Genomic DNA, 26,818 nt, shown 5'->3' with positions numbered 1-26,818 from the left:
CTAAGCTAGGGTATATCTTATCTACTGTTCCATAATGAGCCCTCAACTCTTCAGAACTCCCTACACTACAGAACTGAGCATTCCAACAGCTCCTCTCATTTTCACCTTACAGCATATTCCATCTGCCCTGGAGATCTTACTGCTATGGAGCAGTTCATGTCACTCTTAAATACTCCAAACCTATCTTAAATAGTCTGTACCTGGCATTAACACTTCCCTACTTTATCTCTAGCACTTTCTGCAACTCCAATAAATCACTAGCCAGCACACTCACTAGTATTCATGACACTCTTGCAGCTTCATTACTACTACACTCAATCCTACACCAGTAGGTTCATCACTGATTGGTACTCCATAGCTGACTATCACACTCTACTACTCCAGATCTCTCACAGTAACACTCTGTTCTAGCACACTATTTGCAAGTCCTGACCTGGACTTTCGCAGGGGATCTCCGTGGTAACAATGAAGTCTTGGCAGTATAGAAAAGCTCCAGCTCCGGGTCAGATTCTTCTTGGCTGCAGTACCCACTGCTGGTCGTGCTGTTCCATGTCATATCAAAAGATGGGGTGTCCTTGTCACCTTTACCCATAGTAGCTCTATTCTACACACTGCCTAGGGTCTTTCTTTGTACTTCTTAGCACTGCACTACACCACTGATCCTTTCTTCCTGTGTGGCTATGAATGAGCACTATGCTCTTGCCTGGGTCTTGCTTTGCTCCACTGAATGTACTTCCTAAAGTACACAAAAAATAATATGCAACGTATACACTGATCTCTTCCACTCCCTCACTGTGTGTATGCAATATATGCACCAACCTCTGCTACTCCCTTTACTATATGCGTGCAATGTATACACCAACCTATGCTACTCCCCTCACTATATGTATGAAATGTATCCTTCTCTTGCTGGTAACTACCTACTCCCTACACTACACCTCTCTGAGTCTGCTGTCTCTGTGCTTCACTTCCCTACAGCCGGCACAGTTGAATGTATACAACCTCGTAGCTCTGCTCAGTGATTGGAGCACAGCAGTGGCAGGAGAGGTGGTGGGGGGGGGGGGGAGAGTGGAGAAGCTGCATGACTTCATCCTCCCAAACCCCCACCTCCCTCACCCACTTCCTGTCACAGGGATTTTATCACTAACACGAAGGGAGGGGGAGGGCTGATACATCTTAAAATAGTACCATGTGCAGCCCTCAGGCCTCTGCTAAACATGCAGCGCTCTCCCTGCACTGCCTGGGATCATACTGTAACACTACATCATTGTATCCTGCATTAGCTAATATATCCCTGTGACACTGCACCCTATACTCCTTACAGTGTGCTTTCTACTGTCTCATATCTCACTAGAACACTACACTCACAGTAAAAATGTGTTCTGTAGTTTGTAGAATCTCCCCACACAGCATTACACTATGTGCCACCTGCTCTTTTTAACACACTACACGCGGAACTCTTTTACAGTTACTAAAGCTGGATTTTATCAAATGGTAACCCAACACCTTGTACAAACCTCCCACTTCTGCAGCACTACATCCATCCCCATATTAAGGACACATCAGTGCATTTCAGTTTCAAAAACAAACATTTCTGCAGTACTCTTAGTAAAAATGCTTCTAGTTTTGTACAATAATGTCTGCTCAGAGATCCAGAGTTGGTTTGTATCACGTAAACTGATAGGTAGCGGATATACTATTATTGTTATACTTTATAAAGCGCCAACATATTCCGTGTACAATTAGTTTAAATAAAACAACGATACACAACTTGTAAGAGACAAGACAAAATTTGACAAACAAATACAGGAGGGCCATATTCCCGTGGGAATTTACAATCTAGAAGGGTAGGAGGGTAAACAACTGGGGATGAGGACTGTAAGGGTGAGAATAATGTTAATACAGAGTTAGATGAGGGCAATTATTAGATAGGTGGAATTCATTTGTTACTGAGTTGGGTGGTGGGCTTCCCTAAAGAAAAATGTCTTTAGGGAGTGTTTAAAAGAAGGCAAATTAGGGGAAAGTCTGACAGCGCGAGGGAGAGAGTTCCAGAGGGTAGGTGTCACACGATAGAAGTCCTGCAGTCTAGCAAGGGAAGAGGTGATGATAGAAGATGCAAGGAGCTGTTTATAAGTGAGGAGGAATCTAAAATTAAGCAGAAGAAAAAGGGCGCCTCCTAATGCAGATAAAACAGGTGATGTCGACCCAATATAAACCAAATAAGAAAGGGGGTACTCACACTTTCAAAAGCACATAAGAAAGCTCAAGATGCATGCAGGGCTATTCTTGTGGCCCAGCTCACTATACAGCCTGAGGAAATGGCGCAGTGGATGCCGAGAAACGCGTTGCTTTATATGTGCTATTGTTTTATACAACTATTTTTTTCTGTTAAACTTCGTTGTCTTTTAATCAATACACTTTTTCGTAATATAAAATATCAACATTTTTTGGAGTCATTATTTGGAGTGTTTTTTTGGAATTGTTGGTTCATCAGGTGATAATCAAGCCACCCAGGATACCTTGCTGGCTGTATAGGGAGCTGGGCCACTAGAATAGCCCTGCATGCATCTTGAGCACTCATATGTGCTTTTGAAAGTGTGAGTACCCCCTTTCCCATTTGGTTTATATTGGGTCAAAATCACCTGTTTTATCTGCACTAGGAGGTGCCCTTTTTCTTGTGCTTAATTTTAGATTCCTTGTTCCATACCTGGTATTGAAAGGAGCAGCCCACATTCAAGTGCAGTGTGCTGGGACACTGGGAGTTCTCAGCTCGTGTACCTAAGCATTACCTTTGCCTCTGGGAAACCTTTGCCTCTGGGAATTGTGAGTATTACTTTTCCCCTTTTCCTATATATATATATATATATCTTGCTAGGCAACGTAACGCTACAGAGGAGAGCAGACGGATCCGAAAGCCGCACTGACACCGCGATGATCGGATCCATGACAGGAATGTACCAATAGGGAGGGATAGGTTGAAGATGTAAGTAAGAGCAAAAGTGAGGGTGGAAGACAGAGAAGGTATTACCTGGGAAGGAATAGGGTTGAGTGGGCAGGTAGTGAGGTGTGAGGAAGATAGTAAGGATTAAACTTCATTCTCGGTGGCTGGAGAGAAGGTGCAGAGAGAGGCAGAGGAGGTGACCGGGGGTGCAGTGTCGGTATGGTCTTCGGATAGTATGCGTTTTGTTTAAAAAGTAGTCTGTCAGGTCTTTAGCACTAAAGACAGACAGAGGGGGTGGTGCAGGTGGGGAGAATAGAGTTGAAAGTAGAGAAGAGTAGTTAAAGGTATGAACGAAGAATGAACTTATAGTGAATGAAATCAGGCTTAGAGCGAGAGTTACTCCAGGGATGCTCAGCAGTGCGGGAACAGTTTTGTAATTAGCGAGTTTGTTGAAAGTGCCAGGGCTGTAACTGACGGCGTGGGATATTGCGCAGTTGGGGAGGAGCAAGAGTGTCTAGTGCAGACGAGAGAGTTTTGTTATAGTGGGCTGTAGCAAAATCAGGGCAGGTTATAGTGGAAATGTAAGGGAAGAAAAGTTGAAAAAGTTTGAAAAATTGAAGCGGATCATCAGCGTTGATGGGGATGGGGGAATGTGCTGAAATTAGTAAATTGATACATAATAGATACAAATATATAAATTCCAATATTTCTATTTTGAACATTGCATAATTCGAATATTACATTTAAAGAAAGCATTAGAAATACTATTACATTAAACGAATGTTAGAATGTTGTACAAACATTCAAAATTTGAAACGAATGAATGAATGTTTTAAAATTTGTTTTATTTTTCGAATGCTGCATAACATTCGCCCATCTCTACCTAGAGCTAGATAAGCTTTACGGGCCCGTGCACAATAAAACTTCTCACTGAAATAGATTTCACAAGTACACATATTTTCAATAGGCATGGTTGAATGTTGTTATTTGACAAATACCAAATAAGGCATTAGGTAGCGGCATTCAGCTATTTTCTGTGCAGGATTGATTTGTGCAATAGGGCAACACACAAATAAATCTGGTGTTGAAAATAGCTGAATGCTGCCTGAGTCCATATTCAGAATTCATTTAGTAAAAGAATGAGGAATAACGAAATTCTGCCCATGCCTAGTTTATAAATGTTTTTGCAAATCTCAAATGCTTTTAAAATATGTATTTTGTGTTTAACTATTCATAAAGTGCAGTTCTTAAATGCTGATATATATATATATATATATATATATATATATATATATATATATATATATATATATATTGTATATATATGTTTTGTGCATATATACAATCCATTTTAATGCCCATTAAAACCCTGTGCTTTCACTGCATTCTATACTACTATCCCTTTAACTAATAACACTGTATTCTGCACAACTTGACTTCTCACTACTAACATTCTATCCCATATTCTTGTTTTATTACTCATACAGCATCTTGCACTGACCACTCCCTGATAAACCTGCACTTATCTTTCATTACTAACACTGCACCCTATACTGTTTTTCCTCTTTCAACTTTCATATTGGCTGTACAATGCTCAACCCTCTTTAAGTGACACTGTACCAATATGTAAAGGTGACTAACAACTTTCTCTCTGACTCTTAGCTCCCCTGGCTCCTGCTAAACTAGGGCTCACAAGGTAACCGATTGTTCCCTGTTTTGGCTTGGGAACCAGAGGTGTAACTAGAACTTACTGGGCCCCAGAGCAAACTCTGTGGCAGCACCCCCCCTCCCTGTTTGAACAGCACCATTTCCAAAGCATAGCTAATGAGCAACATATATATATATATATATTTGTCCTTCAGTGTCATAAACCTCAACAACCAATATACATTCCGTGTTATCACAGCCTACAATCTTAGCACATTCTTGATAGTCACTGCACACTATGATATTCAGAAGTACCCTGGTTTTTAAATATGTATTCCACATTCCCACTCTTAGATAGTTGTCACCATCTCACTATATACTGCGGTATTACCCAATCACAAACTTATTGTGAGAGTTATTTCCTTTATTATGTTTAAGGACATTACACATTATCTAGGGAAATATCAGTTTGTATTTGTGATTAAACTTAAAGGGACATTATACACTAATTTTTTCTTTGCATAAATGTTTTGTAGATGATCTATTTATAAAGCCCATAAAGTTTTTTTTTTTTTAAAAATGTAGAATTTTGCTTATTTTTAAATAACATTGCTCTGATTTTCAGACTCCTAACCAAGCCCCAAAGTTTTATTTGAATACCGTCAGCTACCTTCTCAAGCTTCCTCCTGTTTGTGTAAAGGGTCTTTTCATATGCAAAAGAAGGGGGAGGGGGGGGGGAGTGTCTTATTTCCCACTTGCAGTGGGCTTTCCTACTGCCTTTTCAACAGAGCTAAACTGAAAGCTTCCAAGTACGTTTTTAAACCATTTTATACTGGATTTTTTTTCTTTATAGTAGTGTCTATTACATGCAGTTATAGGAAAATGAGTGTATACTGTCCCTTTAATATACATATACACATATATACACATACAGACAGACACATATACACATAATCAGCTACCCTGTACTGAGCTCAGGCTGATTTATTTAAACTGAAGAACACTAGAGGGAGTTGATGCACAGAATAGCAAACACCTCTAACAAACACTAACATTTACTAAGAAAAACAAAACACTTTAACCTTTTAACGCCGTTATGCCGTTCCATTCCGTCATAATTACACTGGGCTTTAGAGCCGTTATGACGGAATAGAACGGCATAACGGTTTTCAGCTCCTGTGCCCCCTCCGATATTTTGTTTGTTGTGGATCCGGTTGGGGGATGTGCCTAGCACCTCTGGCACTCCCCCAGGATCCAATCAGCATGGAGGGGGTGTATCGATTGTCCCCTGTAACACTGTAGCAGCCAATGAGTGGAATCATTGGCTGTTACAAGTGTATCCGCTTCCTCTCTGCTCTCAGTGCGATCTGAGAGAGAGAGGAAGACAGTTTAGTGTTTGTAGTGCTAGAGAGGGGAAAATATATATAAAAAAAATAAATACCATATATATATTATTTTTTGCTGCTGATCACAGAGCTGCTACTGTGATCAGCCTAATATAACTTGGTTATCCAGTTAGGGCTTTGATCAGTGTTGATCAAAAGCGTTGGGGGTTTATTTGTGGGGGTTACAAATATATATATATATATATTGTTTTTGCTGCTGATCACTGCTGCTACTGTGATCAGCCTAATATTACAGTGATCAGCCTGTCAGGGCTTTGATCAGTGCCCAAAAGTTTATTTGTGGGGATCTTTAGTTATTATTAACCCCTTCCCTGCTGTTCCCAATCACTACCCTTCCCAGTTCCTTTTTTTGTTTTTAGTTTATAAAAATATATATATATATATATATATATATATATATATATATATATATATATATATATATATATATATATATAAAGAAAAACTCATAATTTTTTTTTAAAAAAAAAATCTGAGGGAATAGGGTGGGTGGGAATAGGTGGATGGTAATTGGGAGGTGGTAATTGGGGTGGTTTAGTGGGATTTTGGGGAAGGTGAAGTGGGAATTGGTGGTGGTGAAGTGGTAATTTGTACTGAAAAAAATCCCTTATGGCACGCTATTCAGCAGAAGAGGCTTATGCCATTCTTGCCGCAGATTCAGGGAGTGAAACCCTCTCTGCTCTGTCTGACAGCGCAACCCTTACGGCATCAGATATAGAGCCCCTGAGTGATACATCTGATGCTGGTGCTCCCTGCCCGCCACCTAAAAGGAGGCGTCGCACAAATGACCAAAATTGGATACCCCCAAATTTCACTGCCCCAGAAATGCCAGAATTTACTGAGACTCCTGGCATCACAAGTGATGTTCCAGTATGTGAGCCAATAAACTATATGTCCCTGATTCTGACAGATACCATGTTTGAGCATATAGTTGCTCAAACAAATTTATATGCCAGCCAGTATCTGTCCAAAAATCCCCAATCTCTGTATGTCAGAAAAAATAGCTGGCACCCCACTGACATACCAGAGATTAAAAAGTTTTGGGCCCTGACATTAATAATGGGGATTGTGAAGAAACCCAGCATTCGTTCATACTGGAGCCAGAACCCCATCCTGGCTACCCCTCTTTTTCCAGGGGTTATGAAGAGGGACAGATATGAACAATTGCTGCGGTTTTTCCATTTTAATGATAATACCAAGTGCCCCCCCAAAAATGACCCCCTGCATGACAGGTTATATAAACTAAGGCCCCTGATAAGCCACCTGTCCCAAAAATTTAAAGAAGTTTACATACCTGAGCAGGACATTTGCATTGATGAGTCCCTCATGAAATTTAAGGGGAGATTGCTTTTCAAGCAATATATACCATCCAAGAGGTCCCGCTATGGGGTAAAATTGTATAAGCTCTGTGAATGCAGTACTGGGTATACCTGGGCATTTCGCATCTACCAGGGAAAGGATAGCCACTTGGATCCACCTGGCTGCCCAGATTCCGTTGGCACAAGTGGGAAAATTGTGTGGGATCTCCTACTACCCCTGCTAAATAAAAGGGTACCATTTGTGGCTCCATAATTTTTACACCAGCACAAAGCTACTAAAATTTTTATCTTATTTTGAGACCGTGGCCTGTGGCACAACAAGAAAAAATCGCAAAGGTTTCCCCCAGAAGCTGACATATGGAAAAAAAAGTAGGGGCACAACGTCAGCTTTACGCCACAATGAGCTACTGGCCCTTCGGTACACTGATAAAAAAAAGATGTGTACATGCTCTCCACAATGCACAATGAAGCTACAGTGCCAGTGTCTGTGAAGGGAAGATCTGCACAGATCCTAAAGCCAAAGTGCATTGTTGAGTACAACAAAAACATGGGGGGGGGGGGGTAGATTTAGCTGACAGGTGCCTGCAGCCATATCTAATTCAAAGAAAAACTAGAACTTGGTACAAAAAGTAGCCTTTTATATTATGCAGATCGCAGTATATAATGCATATGTGCTGTACAAAAAAACAGGCACAGGGAAAACTTATACTTTTTTGGAATTTGTGTTAAATGTAACATCTGATATTTTGTTTAACCAGACCCCTAATCCTCCCACTGTTCAATCTGAAAATGTCGAGCGACTCTGTGGCAGGCATTTTCCCACTAGGATCCCCCCCACTGCCTGCAAATTAACACCCCAGAAAAGATGCAGAGTCTGCTATAAAAAAGGAGGGAGGAGGGATTCTAGTTACCATTGCCCTGACTGCCCCTCTCAACCTGGCCTCTGTATCACTGATTGCTTTCGAATATATCACACAGAGTTAAACTTTTAATTTGAAAGCAATCTGTATGTGTTCCTAATTTATTTTATTTTATTATTCTGTATTCCTAACTTCATAAATCCCCTGACCTTGTCCTGTCCCTTTATATGTTAAGCCCATCCACTCTAAGGCCATTAAGTTATACAAAACAACTAAAATACTCCTTTTAGAATATCCTGAGTTATCCACTTTTGCAAATGGTATGTCATGAGGGGGGTAATTTTCATTCCTGGGCTGCAATACTGTCTCAAAGGCAACATAGGTCCAGAAAATCAATGTGCCAAATTTCTATGCAGACCCTATATTGGGCCCTGTAACTTCATAAAACCACATAAAACCTGTGCATAGGGGGTATTGTTGCGCTCATGGGAGATCACTGAACACAGATATGGGTGTATTATAGCAGTAAAAAATATAATGATGTTGATCTAAATAGAAAAAAGGCAAAGTCTGTGTGAAAAAAGCAAATAAAAAAATATGACCACTAAATTTGACCACGTTTTGTGACTAAGTGGCTACAAAAAAAAGACTAAACATAGTCCTTTTTCAATACCCTTGGTTGTCTACTTTTGCAAATGGTATGCCATGGTGGGGTAATTTTCATTCCTGCGCTGCCATACTGTCTCAAAGGCAACAAAGGTCCATAAAATCAATGTGCCCAATTTCCATGCAAATTGGCAGACCCTATATTGGGCGTTGTAACTTCCTGAAACCACATAAAACCTGTACATAGGGGGTATTGTTGTACTCATTGGACATCGCTGAACACAAAGATGGGTGTATTATAGCAGTAAAATATACAAGGATGATATAAACAGCAAAAAGGCAGTGTTTTTGTGATAAACTAAAACTGAAATATGAACATTACCTTTGGCCAGATGTTGTGACTAAGTGGCTACAAACAAAGACTAAACATAGTCCTTTTTCAATACCCTGGGTTGTCTACTTTTATAAATGGTATGCCATGATGGGGTAATTTTCATTCCTGGGCTGCTATAATATCTCAAAGAGGACAAAGGCCCATAAAATGAATGTGCCAATTTTCCATGTAAATGGGCAGATCCCATATTTGGCCCTGTAACATCTGTAAACCCCATAAAACCTGTACAAGGGGGGTACTGTTTTACTCGTAGGACCTTGACAAACACTAATATGTGTGTTTTATAGCAGCAAAACATAAAAGGTTGATGACAGAGACAGCCAAAGTGCAGTGTTTGTGCAAAAAAAACGCATGAAAAAAAATGACCATTACATTTGGCCAGGTGTTGTGACTAAGGGGCTTCACAAAAAGATGTGACATGGGCCTTTTGGAATACCCTAGGGTGTCTTCTTTTGAAAATGGTATGCCATGATGGGGTAATTTTCATTCCTGTGCTGCTATAATGTCTCAAAGAGGACATAGGCACAGAAAATTAAGGTGCCAAATTTCCATGCATAAAAACTGAAATGGGCAGACCCCATATTTGGCCCTGTAGCTTCTGTAAACCCCATAAAACCTGTACATGGGGGGTACTGTTTTACTCGTAGGACCTTGACAAACACTAATATGTGTGTTTTATAGCAGCAAAACATAAAAGGTTGATGACAGAGACAGCCAAAGTGCAGTGTTTGTGCAAAAAAACGCATGCAAAAAAATGACCATTACATTTGGCCAGGTGTTGTGACTAAGGGGCTTCACTAAAAGATGTGACATGGGCCTTTTGGAATACCCTAGGGTGTCTTATTTTGAAAATGGTATGCCATGATGGGGTAATTTTCATTCCTGTGCTGCTATAATGTCTCAAAGAGGACATAGGCACAGAAAATTAAGGTGCCAAATTTCCATGCATAAAAACTGAAATGGGCAGACCCCATATTTGGCCCTGTAGCTTCTGTAAACCCCATAAAACCTGTACATGGGGGGTACTGTTTTACTAGTAGGACCTTGACAAACACTAATATGTGTGTTTTATAGCAGCAAAACATAAAAGGTTGATGACAGAGACAGCCAAAGTGCAGTGTTTGTGCAAAAAAACGCATGCAAAAAAATGACAATTACATTTGTCCAGGTGTTGTGACTAAGGGGCTTCACAAAAAGATGTGACATGGGCCTTTTGGAATACCCTAGGGTGTCTTCTTTTGAAAATGGTATGCCATGATGGGGTAATTTTCATTCCTGTGCTGCTATAATGTCTCAAAGAGGACATAGGCACAGAAAATTAAGGTGCCAAATTTCCATGCATAAAAACTGAAATGGGCAGACCCCATATTTGGCCCTGTAGCTTCTGCAAACCCCATAAAACCTGTACATGGGGGGTACTGTTTTACTCGTAGGACCTTGACAAACACTAATATGTGTGTTTTATAGCAGCAAAACATAAAAGGTTGATGACAGAGACAGCCAAAGTGCAGTGTTTGTGCAAAAAAAACGCATGCAAAAAAATGACCATTACATTTGGCCAGGTGTTGTGACTAAGGGGCTTCACAAAAAGATGTGACATGGGCCTTTTGGAATACCCTAGGATGTCTTCTTTTGAAAATGGTATGCCATGATGGGGTAATTTTCATTCCTGTGCTGCTATAATGTCTCAAAGAGGACATAGGCCCAGAAGGTGAATGTGCCAAATTTTCATGTAAATGGGCAGACCCCATATTTGGCCCTGTAACTTCTGTAAACCCCATAAAACCTTTACATGGGGGGTACTGTTGTACTTGTAGGACATTGAAAAACACTTATATGTGTGTTTTATAGCAGTAAAACATAAAAGCTTGATGACAGAAACAGCCAAAATGCAGTGTTTGGGCAAAAAACGCATTAAAAATAAATGAGCACTACATTTGGCCAGATGTTATGCCTAAGGGGCTTCACAAAAAGATGTGACATGGCCCTTTTGGAATACCCTGGGGTGTCTTCTTTTGAAAATGGTATGCCATGATGGGGTAATTTTCATTCCTGGGCTTCTATAATGTCTCAAAGAGGACATAGGCACAGAAAATAAAGGTGCCAAATTTCCATGCATAAAGACTGAAATGGGCAGACCCCATATTTGGCCCAGTAACTCCTGTAAACCCTGTGAAACCTGTACATGGGGGGCCCTTTTGGAATACCCTAGGGTGTCTACTTTTGTAAATGGTATGCCATGATGGGGTTATTTTCATTCCTGGGCTGCTATAATGTATGAAAGGCAACTTAAGCCCAGAAAATGAATGTGCCAGATTTCTATGTAAATGGGTAGGCCGTATGTTGGGCCTTGTAAATTCCAGAAAACTCAAAAAACCTGTACATGGGGGGTATCGTTATACTCATGGGACATCGCTTAACACAAGTATGGGTGTTTTATTGCAGTAACATATATCAGGATGATGATATTCACAATAAAATCCTTTGGAAAGCTTCAAATTTCTTAATTTCTCACACTTACTTTGATTTTATTTATATAAAATTATAGTTGAGAAATAAATCTTTTATGCCAAAAGAAAGCCCTATCTGTCCTCTAAAAAACAATATATAATTAGTGTGGGTGCACTTAATGTGAAAGGGGTAAATTATGGTTGAAAAGACATATAGCTGAAATTCAAGGTTTTGTTTACGTTCAGAACTTGAACAATTGCCTATGTCATGAAAGGGTTAAAAAACCCCACTAAATACATACCCCAGAAAACTGCTTGCTTTCTGGGTAGAGACTTCTTTCTTCCCCCCCCCCCCCTCCCCCTGGGTGTTTCTCAGGGCCTGATGATCTAAAGATCACCGTTTTGACAAGATGATTTAAGAAGCCTCTTTAGTATGGTCCCTCAAATAATTTTAGAAATGAAAATTTTACATTAAGGGATATTTATGTCACTATGCAGGCTCTGGTATCTGAAGGACAGACTCCTGTATTACAATATAAGGTCTAAAAAAAAAATCACAAAGATTTTGTGTGATTTCTTTCCATGGCAAGATTTAGATCATCAGAACCTCAGTCACTACAAGTTTAGGGAGGATTAGTGACGATTAGAAAAACTGCAGCGCTGTAACACGTTGCTGTAAAATCTGATTCTGCTTAAGAGCGGGCCACCTAAAAGGATGGGCCCAGTAGTAGTGGAGACCCTAAAACCCCAGTAGTTTGGCCTGTTGGCTACTATGAGATTGTGCAAGTCTTTGTAAATGATATTATCAGTTATGACAACCTTTTTTAACCTATAGTTTGGGCAGGAGTCAAGAACAAAGGAGAAGCAGGGTGGGCATTTCTAACAACTTCAACTTGTCCCCACAAAATGGACTAGCTGGAGTTATCTAAAAAGTGAATGTGAGTTAAGCTTCCAGTAGGTTTACAGACCTAGAATGATTTGTTGGTGTCACCAAGGTATTTGACCACCTTGTTACAATTTCTGTCAGACAGATTAAAGTGAAAGTAAATCCTAGCGTTTTACAAACGCTAGGACTGACTATTGAAACAAATAAAGGCTCCTTTATTTGTTTTAACCGATCGCCGTTCTTAGCTGTTACAGCAGCCCACGGCTAAAAAAAAAATTTTTTTGCTAAGAGGTGACGTTTTCACCTCTTAGCCAATAGCCATGCGGTAAATCTGGCTTGGCGCCCATGGGAGCCGGATTTACCGCAGGGCTATTAGCTAAGAGATGAAAACGTCACCTCTTAGCAAAATTTTTTTTTAGCCGTGGGCTGCTGTAGCAGCTAAGAACAGCGATTGGTTGAAACAAATAAAGGAGCTTTCTACATGAAGTATGTTATGTTTCATGAATGAAAGTCCCCTTTATTTGTTTCAATAGTCAATCCTAGCGTTTGTACAACACTAGGATTGACTTTCACTTTAACTGTTATCATGATGTGTGGGCAATTGTCCATTTCTCATCTCTCAGTGGACAGCACTCTGGTACACTGGAACACTGAGATTGGTTTGGAGCATAGATGGTAACAGGAGGAAGATGGATGATTCAGCAGCAATTGTAACTGAGAAATCTGCTTTACTTAAAATGGGTGAGCTGTTTCCTTGTACGGATTTGACTGGATTTTAGGATTTTGTATCACATAGGCCACATTACCGCTCAGAACAATGTATGAAGCCAATAATGTTGTATGTGGTCTCACTGGCATATGAAGACCCTGATGTGGCCAGTAAGGAACAGAAGAGTACAGGTCTGAAAGTCAGACTATGGGGTTGATTTATCATGTGTCTGGCGGACATGATCCGCCAGACATCGCTGAATGCCGACAGCATACCCTGTCGGCATTTAACATTGCACAAGCAGTTCTGTAAACTGCTTGTGCAATGCTGCCCCCTGCAGATACACAGCCAATCGGCCGCTTGCAGGGGGTGTCAATCAACTCAATTGCATGTGATCGGGACGGATTGCTGTCCGCCGCCTCTAACTTAAAGGGACACTAAACCCAAAAAATGTATTTCATGATTCAGGTAGATAATACAAATGTAAACAACATTACAATTTACTTCTATTATTTATTTTGCTTCATTTTTTAAATATCCTTAGTTGAAGAAAAAAGCAATGCACATGGATGAGCCAATCACACGAGGCAGCTACTGAGCCTATCTAGATATGCTTTTCAGCAAAGAATATCAAGAGAATAAAACAAATTAGATAATATAATTAAATTAGAAAACAGAATTTATGCTTACCTGATAAATTACTTTCTCTTACGGTGTATCCAGTCCACGGATTCATCCTTACTTGTGGGATATTCTCATTCCCTACAGGAAGTGCAAAGAGAGCACACAGCAGAGCTGTCCATATAGCTCCCCCTCAGGCTCCGCCCCCCCAGTCATTCGACCGACGGTTAGGAGAAAAAGGAGAAACCATAGGGTACAGTGGTGACTGTAGTTTTATAAAAATAAATTTGAACCTGACTTAATTGCCAGGGCGGGCCGTGGACTGGATACACCGTAAGAGAAAGTAATTTATCAGGTAAGCATAAATTCTGTTTTCTCTTACATGGTGTATCCAGTCCACGGATTCATCCTTACTTGTGGGATACCAATACCAAAGCTTTAGGACACGGATGAAGGGAGGGAACAAGTCAGGTAACCTAAACGGAAGGCACCACTGCTTGCAAAACCTTTCTCCCAAAAATAGCCTCCGAAGAAGCAAAAGTATCGAATTTGTAAAATTTGGCAAAAGTATGCAGTGAAGACCAAGTCGCTGCCTTACAAATCTGTTCTACAGAAGCCTCATTCTTGAAAGCCCATGTGGAAGCCACAGCTCTGGTGGAATGAGCTGTAATTCGTTCAGGAGGCTGCTGTCCAGCAGTCTCATATGCCAAACGGATGATGCTTTTCAGCCAGAAGGAAAGAGAGGTAGCAGTCGCTTTTTGACCTCTCCTCTTGCCAGAATAGACAACAAACAAGGATGATTTTTGTCTGAAATCTTTGGTTGCTTTTAAATACAATTTTAAAGCACGAACCACATCGAGATTGTGTAATAGTTGTTCCTTCTTAGAAACTGGATTAGGACACAGAGAAGGAACAATGATTTCCTGGTTAATATTCTTATTAGAAACCACTTTCGGAAGGAAAGCAGGTTTGGTACGCAAAACAACCTTATCTGCATGGAACACCAGATAGGGTGAATTACACTGCAAAGCAGACAATTCTGAAACTCTTCGAGCAGAAGAAATAGCTACCAAAAACAAAACTTTCCAAGATAATAACTTAATATCTATGGAATGTAAAGGTTCAAACGGAACCCCTTGAAGAACTGAAAGAACTAAATTTAGACTCCATGGAGGAGCCACAGGTTTATAGACAGGCTTGATTCTGACTAAAGCCTGTGCAAACGCTTGAACGTCTGGTACTTCTGCCAGACGCTTGTGTAACAGGATAGACAGAGCAGATATCTGTCCCTTTAAGGAACTAGCTGACAACCCTTTCTCCAATCCTTCTTGGAGAAAAGACAATATCCTGGGAATCCTAATCTTACTCCACGAGTAACCCTTAGATTCACACCAACAAAGATATTTCCTCCATATTTTATGGTAAATTTTCCTGGTGACAGGCTTTCTAGCCTGGATCACAGTATCTATAACTGATTCAGAGAACCCACGCTTAGATAGAATTAAGCGTTCAATCTCCAAGCAGTCAGTTGCAGAGAAACTAGATTTGGAACTGATGGTGATCTTTGTGGATAGGAATATGAAGGTACGCATCCTTTAAATCCATGGTAGTCATATATTGACCTTCCTGGATCATCGGTAAGATTGTCCGAATGGTTTCCATTTTGAATAATGGAACTCTGAGGAATTTGTTTAGAATTTTTAAATCCAGGATTGGCCTGAAAGTTCCTTCCTTTTTGGGAACTACAAACAGGTTTGAGTAAAAGCCCAGTCCTTGATCTACAATTGGAACTGGGTGAATCACTCCCATCTTTAGAAGATCTTCTACACAGCGAAAGAACGCCTGTTTCTTTGTCTGGTCTGAAGACAAACGAGAAATGTGGAACCTTCCCCTTGGAGGAGAGTCCTTGGGATTCTAGAAGATACCCCTGAGCATCGATTTCTAATGCCCAGGGATCTGGAACATCTCTCGCCCAAGCCTGAGCAAAGAGAGAAAGTCTGCCCCTACTAGATCCGGTCCCGGATCGGGGGCTACCCTTTCATGCTGTCTTGGTAGCAGCAGCAGGCTTCTTGGCCTGTTTACCCTTGTTCCAGCCCTGCAAAGGCTTCCAGGTTGCTTTGGGCTGGGAAGTGTTACCCTCTTGCTTTGCGGTTGCAGAGGTTGAAGCAGGTCCGCTCCTGAAGTTGCGAAAGGAGCGAAAATTAGCCTTGTTTTTGGCCTTAAACGGTCTATCTTGCGGGAGGGCATGGCCCTTTCCCCCAGTGATATCCGAAATAATTTCTTTCAACTCGGGGCCGAATAGGGTCTTTCCCTTGAAAGGAATATTTAGTAATTTTGTTTTGGACGACACGTCAGCCGACCACGATTTGAGCCAAAGCGCTCTTCGCGCCATAATGGCAAAACCAGAATTTTTCGCTGCTAACTTAGCTAATTGTAAAGCGGCATCTGTGATAAAAGAATTAGCCAGCTTTAGAGCATGAATTCTATCCATGACTTCGTCATATCAAGTCTCCCTCTGGAGCGACTCCTCCAGCGCCTCAAACCAAAAAGCCGCTGCATTAGTTACAGGAATAATGCAGGCAATCGGTTGAAGAAGGAAACCTTGTTGAACAAATATTTTCTTTAGTAAACCTTCTATTTTTTTTTCCATAGGATCTTTGAAAGCACAACTGTCTTCTACTGGTATGGTTGTGCGCTTGGCTAGTGTTGAAACTGCTCCCTCTACCTTAGGGACCGTCTGCCACGCGTCCCGCCTGGGGTCAGTTATGGGGAACATTTTCTTAAAGATAGGGGGGGGAACAAAAGGTACACCTGGTCTCTCCCACTCCCTAGTCACATTATCCGCCACCCTCTTCGGGATCGGAAACGCATCAGTGTATACAGGGACTTCTAGAAACTTGTCCATTTTACACAATTTTTCTGGGACCACCATGGGGTCACAATCAACCAGCGTAGCTAAAACCTCCTTAAGCAGTACGCGGAGGTGTTCCAGCTTAAATTTAAACGCTAAGGAATCTGATTCTGCCCGCTGAGAAATTTTTCCTGCGTCAGAAATTTCTCCCTCAGACAGTACATCCCTCACTGCCACTTCAGAGGGTCGTGAGGGTACAACAGATAAATCATCCAAAACTTCTGATTGCTCATCCTCTGTTCTTAAAACTGAGCTATCACGCTTTTTAGGAAAAACTGGCAGTTTGGATAGAAATGCCTCAAGGGAATTATCCATGACTGCTGCTAATTGTTGTAATGTAATAGGGGCCAATGCGCTAGAGGTACTAGGCATCTCTTGCGCGGGCGTAACTGGTGTCGACACATGGGGAGAGGAAGGAGGACTATCCTCGTTACCTTCCGTTAAAGAATCATCTTGGGCTACATTTTTAAGTGTCACTGCATGGTCTTTAAAATGTTTAGATACCTTAGCACACTTTAAACACAAATGTAAAGGGGGTACCGGCATGGCTATTAAACACATAGAACAAGGTCTATCTGTAGGCTCAGACATGTTAAACAGACTTAGACAGCACTCAAATACAGTAAAATACAATTTTTGAAAAAACGGTACTGTGCCTTTAAATAATAATATGATAACCATATGATCCTAATGCTTTGAAATGATTGCACAGTAAATTTCAAGTCAATTAACCCCCTACTGCCCAAACCGGAGCAAATTAACCATGCCACAGCCTTGCTGTTGCCCTACCTTCCTTGGGGATTAGTTTTGATTGAAAATAAGCCTTTCTGAAGTCCTCAAGTAATCTTTGGACCCTTCACATGGATCTGCATGAAGCTGTCTGTAAAATCAACTGCGCAACTGAGGTGCGAAATTCAGGCCCCCTCCATCTTCACTCTGGAGTTGTGGGGCCTTCCCAAGCCAAAATAGGTGTCTAAATATATGCCATGCGGAATAAACCCCAAAAGAGTGTTTCAAATGTAATAAAACTTGTATTAAAGTCAGATTTATGTTAAAAAATAATCGATTGCTCCTTAACAGTGTCCACCAGTGTTTTGAGCCCTTCCAATAAGCCTTCCTTCTATACTAAGTCTTAGAATATGGCTTACCTTTCCCACATGGGATTCTTGTCAGTCTTCTAGCATTACTAGAAAACTTGACTAGAAAAAATTGACTGAAACATACCTTAAAGCAGTTAAGCCTGCAAACTGTTCCCCCCAACTGATGATTGACACCATCAGTTGGGATGATTGACACCCCCTGATTGGCTGCAAATCTGCAGGGGGCAGCATTGCACAACCAGTTCACAAGAACTGCTTGTGCAATTGTCGGCATTTATCAATGTGCGGTGGACATGATACGCTACATTGTATCATGTCGGCCCGAAGGGGTTAAATGGTAGGTGCCACTGCCCACCCATGTGATATTCCAGATGTCTGTATTGTATCATCAACTTTATCATATACTTGATATTTGAAATGCTTAGCATCTGCAGTGTGCGCCCTATTGACTTCAGCAACATTTTATACTTCAATGTAGTGGGTGACCAGAAATTTAATAGTAAAGGGACATATTACCCATATGCTAAATGACTTGAAAATGATTCAGTAAATCTGTAAAAAGCTGACTAGAAAATATCACATGGCCGTCTTTGTGTAAAAAAGGAAGATATTTTACCTCTTTAGCTCACTAGAGTAAGTGCTCTGTGATCCAGAGCGACTCATTTTACTGTCATCTGAATTGTGGAAAAAAAACAGCCAATCATCATCATCATCAGGACTGAGTTCACACTTTGTTTTATTGTGATCTTGTGGGATTTCACCGAACTCTTGCGAGATTTCATAGAAACTTCCTTAGACCAAGGAGGAAAATAAAGTGACTGTGCTTGCACATGCCAGATGCATGCTCTGATTGGATGTAAAGATACAGTTACAGTGGGACGTGGCTGCTGAGGAAATTTCGAGGTAAATAACTAAATATCTTGATTTTGTTTTTTATATAGACATTCAGGTGATATTTTCTAGTCAGCTCATTACAGATATGTTGCATATCACAAGTGATTCAACATTTGGGTATCATTTCCCTTTAAGCAACATCAAAGTCATTGTTTTCCCTTTGTTGCTTTTTTAAATGGACATTTTAAAATGTATTATAGTTTTTGTCTTTAATAAAAAAAAAAATTTTTGTTCTGAAGAAAATACATTTTGCTTTTATGTTTGTGGGGTGTTACAGTTCACTAGCTAAGTAAGATTTTATCTCACGAATCAGTGGTGCACATGCATTTCCTGTTTGAAAATCAAAATAAACTGCTCAACTTACGGGGTAGAGAATTCTCAACTTTTCAAGGTAAAAACATGTTAACATTTTGTTCTTTATATTACTCCTATTATCAATTTTTCTTTGTTCTCTTAGTATCTTTATTTGAAAAAGCAGAAATGAAAGTTTAAGAGCCGGCTTATTTTTGGTTCAGCACCCTGGATAGCACTTGCTGATTGGTGGCTACATTTAGCCCTCAATCAAGACAAGTTAAGACAGCTCTTTTCCTAAACAGGAGCAGAAACCATCACGTATCTGTGGCGCTAAAGAAAGCTTAAAGCCAACTATTATATAGCACCTTCAAAATGTAATTTCTATTGTCAAGCACCTATAAGGTTAAATTATCAGCTGTATATTAAATTACCACACTCTTTAAGTACCACTCAGTTGGTTGTAAGCCCCTTATAGCACCACATTAATTTAACCTTATAGGTGCTTGACAATAGAAATTACATTTTAAAGGTGCCATATAAAAGTTGGTTTTAAGCTTTCTTTAACCATGCCTGATGGTTTCTGTTCCCCTTTAGGAAAAGAGCTGCCTTAAAGGGACACTGAACCCAATTTTTTTCTTTTGTAATTCAGAAAGAGCATGCAGTTTTAAGCAACTTTCTCATTTACTCCTATTATCAATTTTTCTTCGTTCTCTTGCTATCATTATTTGAAAAAGAAGGCATCTAAGCTTTTTTTTGGTTTCAGTACTCTGGACAGCACTTTTTTATTGGTGGATGAATTTATCCACCAATCAGCAAGGACAACCCAGGTTGTTCACCAAAAATGGGCCGGCATCTAAACTTACATTATTGCATTTCAAATAAAGATACCAAGAGAATGAAGAAAATTTGATAATAGGAGTAAATTAGAAAGTTGCTTAAAATTTCATGCTCAATCTGAATCACGAAAGAAATTTTTTGGGTACAGTGTCCCTTTAACTTGTCTAGATTGTTCCCCACTTGGGTTTTGGAGAAATCCCAATTAATCTGTTGGTTTTACCTACTATATCTACTAGCGCAGTTCGATTTCCTGCCTTTTTGTTTAGCCCCCAATCAGCAAGCAGTACCCAGGTGCTGAACCAAAAATGGGCCGGCTCCTAAACTTTCATTCCTGCTTTTCAAATAAAGATACCAAGAGAACAAAGAAAAATGAATAATAGGAGTAAATTAGAAAGTTGCTTAAAACTGCATGCTCTATGTGAATCATTAAATACATCATTTGGGTTTAGTATCCCTTTAAAGGCCCTTTTCTATTGGCTGTTCTAACACTACAGTACGCAGTATGCATGACAACCTTTCACTATACCATATTCCTTATAGCATTCCCTCTGCATATGCTTCACTTCTTGCTTATCCTAAACTATACCAGGAGTAGCAGTCACTTTATACTCGGGGGCAAGATTAGTTTTTTTATTTTTTTACCATTTTCTTTTTGCAATTGTAGGTCCATTTACTCAAAAGCAAAGCCCTTGTACTTGTATATAACCACAGAAGTGCACACACACACTGAATCTTTCAGAAACTGGATAATAATGTGAGATGAATGGAAAACAGGAAGAAGCAGCAGCGCGGTTGATACATGTGACAGCCAGATGGCTCAATATAATTTTGGTGAAGCATGTGGTGAGCATTAACTGTAGCAGGGCACCCTTAGGGGTTAGAGACATCTTGGGATGCCCAGTAGAGCCATGTGGAGAAATCCTGGGGACAGCACTGACCCAACATGGGGACAGCACTGACCCAACATGGGGACAACAGTGGCCTTAGACAGTCATATAAAGGCAGTGTCACGTCTATCAGGTGACAGCTACTGTATTTTAGTAAGGCTGCCATCAAAGCAAACAGCATTGGCAGTGTCTGTGCACATAAAACGGGCATGCATTTGTTCTTACAGACAAAATCACAGTTGGAAGAAAAATTGTAAAATGACTACACATGTCCCTGACACAGATGGAGTTAAATCATTGCTATTCGTGTGTTACTGATAGCTAAAGGGGAATGTCACTGCTTTATGTTTGTTAGTGGCACAATGTGTTAAAAAAGGCTCAGTCTTGTGATTACAGAAGCAAAGGAATGGGAGGGCTAAGTTTGGACACTGAGTCTTCCCACCACAATCATGATTGGTTAAAAAAAAAAAGAAAAAAAGAAATAAGTACTATTTACCATTAATTGGAAAAAAAAATATCAATTGCAAACCGCACATGATAGCAACAGGATTCACAGTATAGAACTATGTAGCTATCATTGAAAGCTAGAACCCAACAATACAAACGTCCACAGCACCAAGTTAGTAAAAGACTTTTTTGAACTTTATTCTGGTACAAATAAAATAAAATGCAACGTTTCGGAATCCACTCCCTTAATCATGCATAAGCTTGATGCATGATTAAGGGAGTGGATCCAGAAACGTTACATTTTATTTTATTTGTACCAGAATAAAGTTCAAAAAAGTCTTTTACTAACTTGGTGCTGTGGACTTTTGTATTGTTGGAGTATTGAGAGGAAAGCAGTCTCCTCTATACCACTTGTCACCAAATACCTGAGAAAAAGGGAGCTAAGGTGCTGTTTGGGCATTGTTTTGTGCTAATTGAAAGCTAGAACAGGATGTCGCGAACTGTTCATCTTAAATGTTAACAAGTTATTTGTAAACAATTTATTACACTCCAGCTGGCAAAATGGATTATTGGAGAACATATTAAGGGCTAGATTGCAAGTTGAGAGCAAAATATTGCTTCCCCCGAAAGTGATATTTGCACTCACCTTGTAATGGCTGGTTATTTAACGTGCGCCCGTAAAAGGGCAAATTGCTTCACTCGTAATCTAGCCCTTTATATTTAAATCTCAAGGTGTCCTTTTAATATTGCATTATCAGTAACAAACAAAACATACTGTATAACTTTCTTGTGCTGTTGTTCAGCAGGATTCACCAAAGCTTTCCTCAATTAACCCCTGGCAGTCATGCGGCCCGGCACCCAGACCGCGTGCAAGTTAAAGGGACATAAAACCCCATTTTTTTTCTTTCATGATTCAGATAGAACATAACATTTTAAACAACTTTCCAATTTAATTCTGTTATCAAATTGTCTTGGTTTTCTTGTTATCCTTTGTTGAAAAGCAAGGATGTAAACTCAGAAGTGTCCACGTGGCTGCAGCACTATATGGCAGCAGTTTTGCAACAATGTTATTCATTAGCAGGAGCACTAGATGGCAGCACTATTTCCTGTCATGTAGGGCTTCAGGCACGTGCACGCTACCTACCTAGGTATCTCTTCAACAAAGAATATCATGAGAAGGAAGAACATTTGATAATAGAAGTACATTGGAAACTTTTTTTAAATTGTTTTCTCTATCTGAACAATGAAAGAAATATTTTGGGTTTAATGTCCCTTTAAGTAGGGTTACCAGCTGCCGTCTACAAAATACTGTACAATCTGTATATGGCTGGGCACAATGATAGTTGGGGGTGCCTCCTAAAAGCTCTACCTTAGTGATGCATTTAGGCTTAGGAGGCCTTTTGTATTTAACTAACTCTCAGTGACTGGACATTTCAGTGATTTCAGTATATTGGTGAAGATTTTACTGGACTTTCCTGTTGAATACGGGACACCTGGCAATCCTATGTGCAAGATGCTGATGCACATTCATGTAAACCTCTGATTGACAGGTCACATGCACAAGAAAGTTATCAAGAGATTGAATATGTTGTTAAAAATGAGGCTTTATCCAAATCCTCCATTATAGGGACACAAAATAAAATAAAAATGTTAACATCCACTGATCCACTTTATATTGTATCTTGCACTATTTGGCCCCTCCATCTGCTTAAAGGGACATGGAACCCAACATTTGTCATTCGTGATTCAGATAGAGAACACAATTTTAAAAACTTTTCCAATGTATTTCTGTTATCTCATTTGTTTCATTCTCTTGGTATCTTTTGTTGAAAGGCATGTCTAGATAGGCTTAGAGCTAGTTGCTAATTGGTGGCTGAACTTATATGCCCATTTTTATTGACTTACATATGTGTACAGCTAGCTCCCAGGAGTGTATTGCTGCTTCTTCAATAAAAGATACCAAGAGAATGGAGTAAAATTGAAAACAGAAGTAAATTGGAAAGTTGTTTAAAAACAGAATTTATGCTTACCTGATAAATTACTTTCTCCAACGGTGTGTCCGGTCCACGGCGTCATCCTTACTTATGGGGAATATCTCTTCCCCAACAGGAAATGGCAAAGAGTCCCAGCAAAGCTGGCCATATAGTCCCTCCTAGGCTCCGCCCACCCCAGTCATTCGACCGACGGACAGGAGGAAAAATATAGGAGAAACCATATGGTACCGTGGTGACTGTAGTTAGAGAAAATAATTCATCAGACCTGATTAAAAAACCAGGGCGGGCCGTGGACCGGACACACCGTTGGAGAAAGTAATTTATCAGGTAAGCATAAATTCTGTTTTCTCCAACATTGGTGTGTCCGGTCCACGGCGTCATCCTTACTTGTGGGAACCAATACCAAAGCTTTAGGACACGGATGAAGGGAGGGAGCAAATCAGGTTACCTAAACGAAGGCACCACGGCTTGCAAAACCTTTCTCCCAAAAATAGCCTCCGAAGAAGCAAAAGTATCAAATTTGTAAAATTTGGCAAAAGTGTGCAGTGAAGACCAAGTCGCTGCCTTACATATCTGATCAACAGAAGCCTCGTTCTTGAAGGCCCATGTGGAAGCCACAGCCCTAGTGGAGTGAGCTGTGATTCTTTCAGGAGGCTGCCATCCGGCAGTCTCATAAGCCAATCGGATGATGCTTTTAAGCCAAAAGGAAAGAGAGGTAGAAGTTGCTTTTTGACCTCTCCGTTTACTAGAATAGACGACAAACAAAGAAGATGTTTGTCTGAATTCTTTTGTAGCTTCTAAGTAGAACTTTAGAGCACGGACTACATCTAAGTTGTGTAGCAAACGTTCCTTCTTTGAAACTGGTTTCGGACACAAAGAAGGTACAACTATCTCCTGGTTAATATTCTTGTTGCAAACAACCTTTGGAAGAAAACCAGGCTTAGTACGCAAAACAACCTTATCTGAATGGAACACCAGATAGGGCGGAGTACACTGCAGAGCAGATAACTCTGAAACTCTTCTAGCAGAAGAAATAGCAACCAAAAACAAAACTTTCCAAGATAATAACTTGATATCTATGGAATGTAGAGGTTCAAACGGAACCCCTTGAAGAACTGAAAGAACTAGATTTAGACTCCAGGGAGGAGTCAAAGGTCTGTAAACAGGCTTGATCCTAACCAGAGCCTGAACAAATGCTTGAACATCTGGCACAGCTGCCAGTCGTTTGAGTAGTAAGACAGATAAAGCAGAAATCTGTCCCTTTAGAGAACTCGCAGATAATCCTTTATCCAAACCTTCTTGCAGAAAGGAAAGAATCTTAGGAATTTTTATCTTATTCCATGGGAATCCCTTGGATTCACACCAACAGATATATCTTTTCCATATTTTATGGTAAATCCTTCTAGTTACCGGTTTTCTGGCCTGAACCAGAGTATCTATCACAGAATCTGAAAACCCACGCTTTGATAGAATCAAGCGTTCAATCTCCAAGCCGTCAGCTGGAGGGAGACCAGATTTGGATGTTCGAATGGACCCTGAACAAGAAGGTCCTGTCTCAAAGGTAGCTTCCATGGTGGAACCGATGACATATTCACCAGGTCTGCATACCAAGTCCTGCGTGGCGACGCAGGAGCTATCAAGATCACCGACGCCCTCTCCTGTTTGATCCTGGCTACCGGCCTGGGAATGAGAGGAAACAGTGGGAACACATAAGCTAGGTTGAAAGTCCAAGGTGCTACTAGTGCATCCACTAGAGTCGCCTTGGGATCCCTGGATCTGGACCCGTAGCAAGGAACCTTGAAGTTCTGACGAGACGCCATCAGATCCATGTCTGGAATGCCCCATAATTGAGTCAACTGGGCAAAGATCTCCGGGTGGAGTTCCCACTCCCCCGGATGGAAAGTCTGACAACTCAGATAATCCGCTTCCCAGTTTTCCACACCTGGGATGTGGATCGCAGATAGATGGCAGGAGTGATCCTCCGCCCATTGTATTATTTTGGTCACTTCTTTCATCGCTAGGGAACTCCTTTTTCCCCCCTGATGATTGATATACGCAACAGTCGTCATGTTGTCTGATTGGAATCTTATGAATCTGGCCTTTGCAAGCTGAGGCCAAGCCCTGAGAGCATTGAATATCGCTCTTAGTTCCAGAATGTTTATCGGGAGAAGAGACTCTTCCCGAGACCATAGTCCCTGAGCTTTCAGGGATTCCCAGACCGCGCCCCAGCCCACTAGACTGGCGTCGGTCCTGACAATGACCCACTCTGGTCTGCGGAAGCTCATTCCCTGGGATAGATGGTCCAGGGTCAGCCACCAACAGAGTGACTCTCTGGTCTTCTGATCTACTTGAATCACTGGAGACAAGTCTGTATAGTCCCCATTCCACTGTTTTAGCATGCACAGTTGTAATGGTCTTAGATGAATTCGTGCAAAAGGAACTATGTCCATTGCTGCAACCATCAACCCTACCACTTCCATGCACTGAGCTATGGAAGGACGTGGAACAGAGTGAAGAACTTGACAAGCGCTTAGAAGTTTTGACTTTCTGACATCTGTCAGAAAAATCCTCATTTCTAAGGAATCTATTATTGTTCCCAAGAAGGGAACTCTTGTTGACGGAGACAGAGAACTCTTTTCTATGTTCACCTTCCATCCGTGAGATCTGAGAAAGGCCAGAACGATGTCTGTATGAGCCTTTGCTTTTGAAAGGGACGACGCTTGTATTAGAATGTCGTCCAAGTACGGTACTACTGCAATGCCCCTCGGTCTTAGAACCGCTAGAAGGGACCCGAGTACCTTTGTGAAAATCCTTGGAGCAGTGGCTAACCCGAATGGGAGGGCCACAAACTGGTAATGTTTGTCCAGAAAGGCGAACCTTAGGAACTGATGATGTACTTTGTGGATAGGAATATGTAGGTACGCATCCTTTAGATCCACGGTAGTCATAAATTGACCTTCCTGGATAGTGGGTAGAATCGTTCAAATGGTTTCCATTTTGAACGATGGTACCCTGAGAAATTTGTTTAGGATCTTTAAATCCAGAATTGGTCTGAAGGTTCCCTCTTTTTTGGGAACTACGAACAGATTTGAGTAAAATCCCATTCCTTGTTCCGTCATTGGAACAGGGTGTATCACTCCCATCTTTAACAGGTCTGCTACACAATGTAAGAACGCCTGTCTCTTTATTTGGTTTAAGGATAAGTGAGACATGTGGAACCTTCCCCTTGGGGGTAGTTCCTTGAATTCCAGAAAATAACCCTGAGAAACTATTTCTAGTGCCCAGGGATCTTGAACATCTCTTGCCCAAGCCTGAGCAAAGAGAGAGAGTCTGCCCCCTACCAATTTTCAAAGCTTTAACCCTTAAAATAACGGAACCGGAGCCGTTTACAAATGTAACCCCTATACAGTCCCAGCTACAGCCTTTGCTGTGACTTTACCAAGCCCAGAGGGGAATACGATACCAAATGACGCCTTCTAGAAACTTTTCCAACAACTTTCTGGTCCTCACACATGCATCTGCATGTCTTGCTCTCAAAAACAACTGCGCAGTAATGGCGCGAAAATGAGGCTCAGCCTACAACTGGGAAGGCCCTCCCTGACTGGAAAAGGTGTC

General features: G+C 40.8%; 1 protein-coding gene across 2 annotated transcripts in view; it reads right to left on the bottom strand.

The window, feature by feature from the left end:
- Positions 1-26,818, bottom strand: part of RASSF1 (Ras association domain family member 1) — a 159,694-nt gene that overhangs the window by 7,862 nt on the left and 125,014 nt on the right. The window contains exon 1 of one of the 2 annotated variants that reach the window (XM_053721065.1): positions 434-1,087. The exons of the other annotated variant lie outside the window; for it this stretch is intronic. Coding sequence (XP_053577040.1) covers positions 434-592 — 159 coding nt within the window. The 5' untranslated portion in view covers positions 593-1,087. Of the gene's footprint in view, positions 1-433; positions 1,088-26,818 lie in introns of those variants that run through there. 2 annotated transcript variants of the gene reach the window in all.

Source organism: Bombina bombina, chromosome 7 (assembly GCF_027579735.1).
Source record: "Bombina bombina isolate aBomBom1 chromosome 7, aBomBom1.pri, whole genome shotgun sequence".
NCBI lineage: Eukaryota > Metazoa > Chordata > Amphibia > Anura > Bombinatoridae > Bombina > Bombina bombina.
The sequence above is the reverse complement of the archived record's forward strand: the minus strand, read 5'-3'. Positions and strand labels throughout refer to the sequence as shown.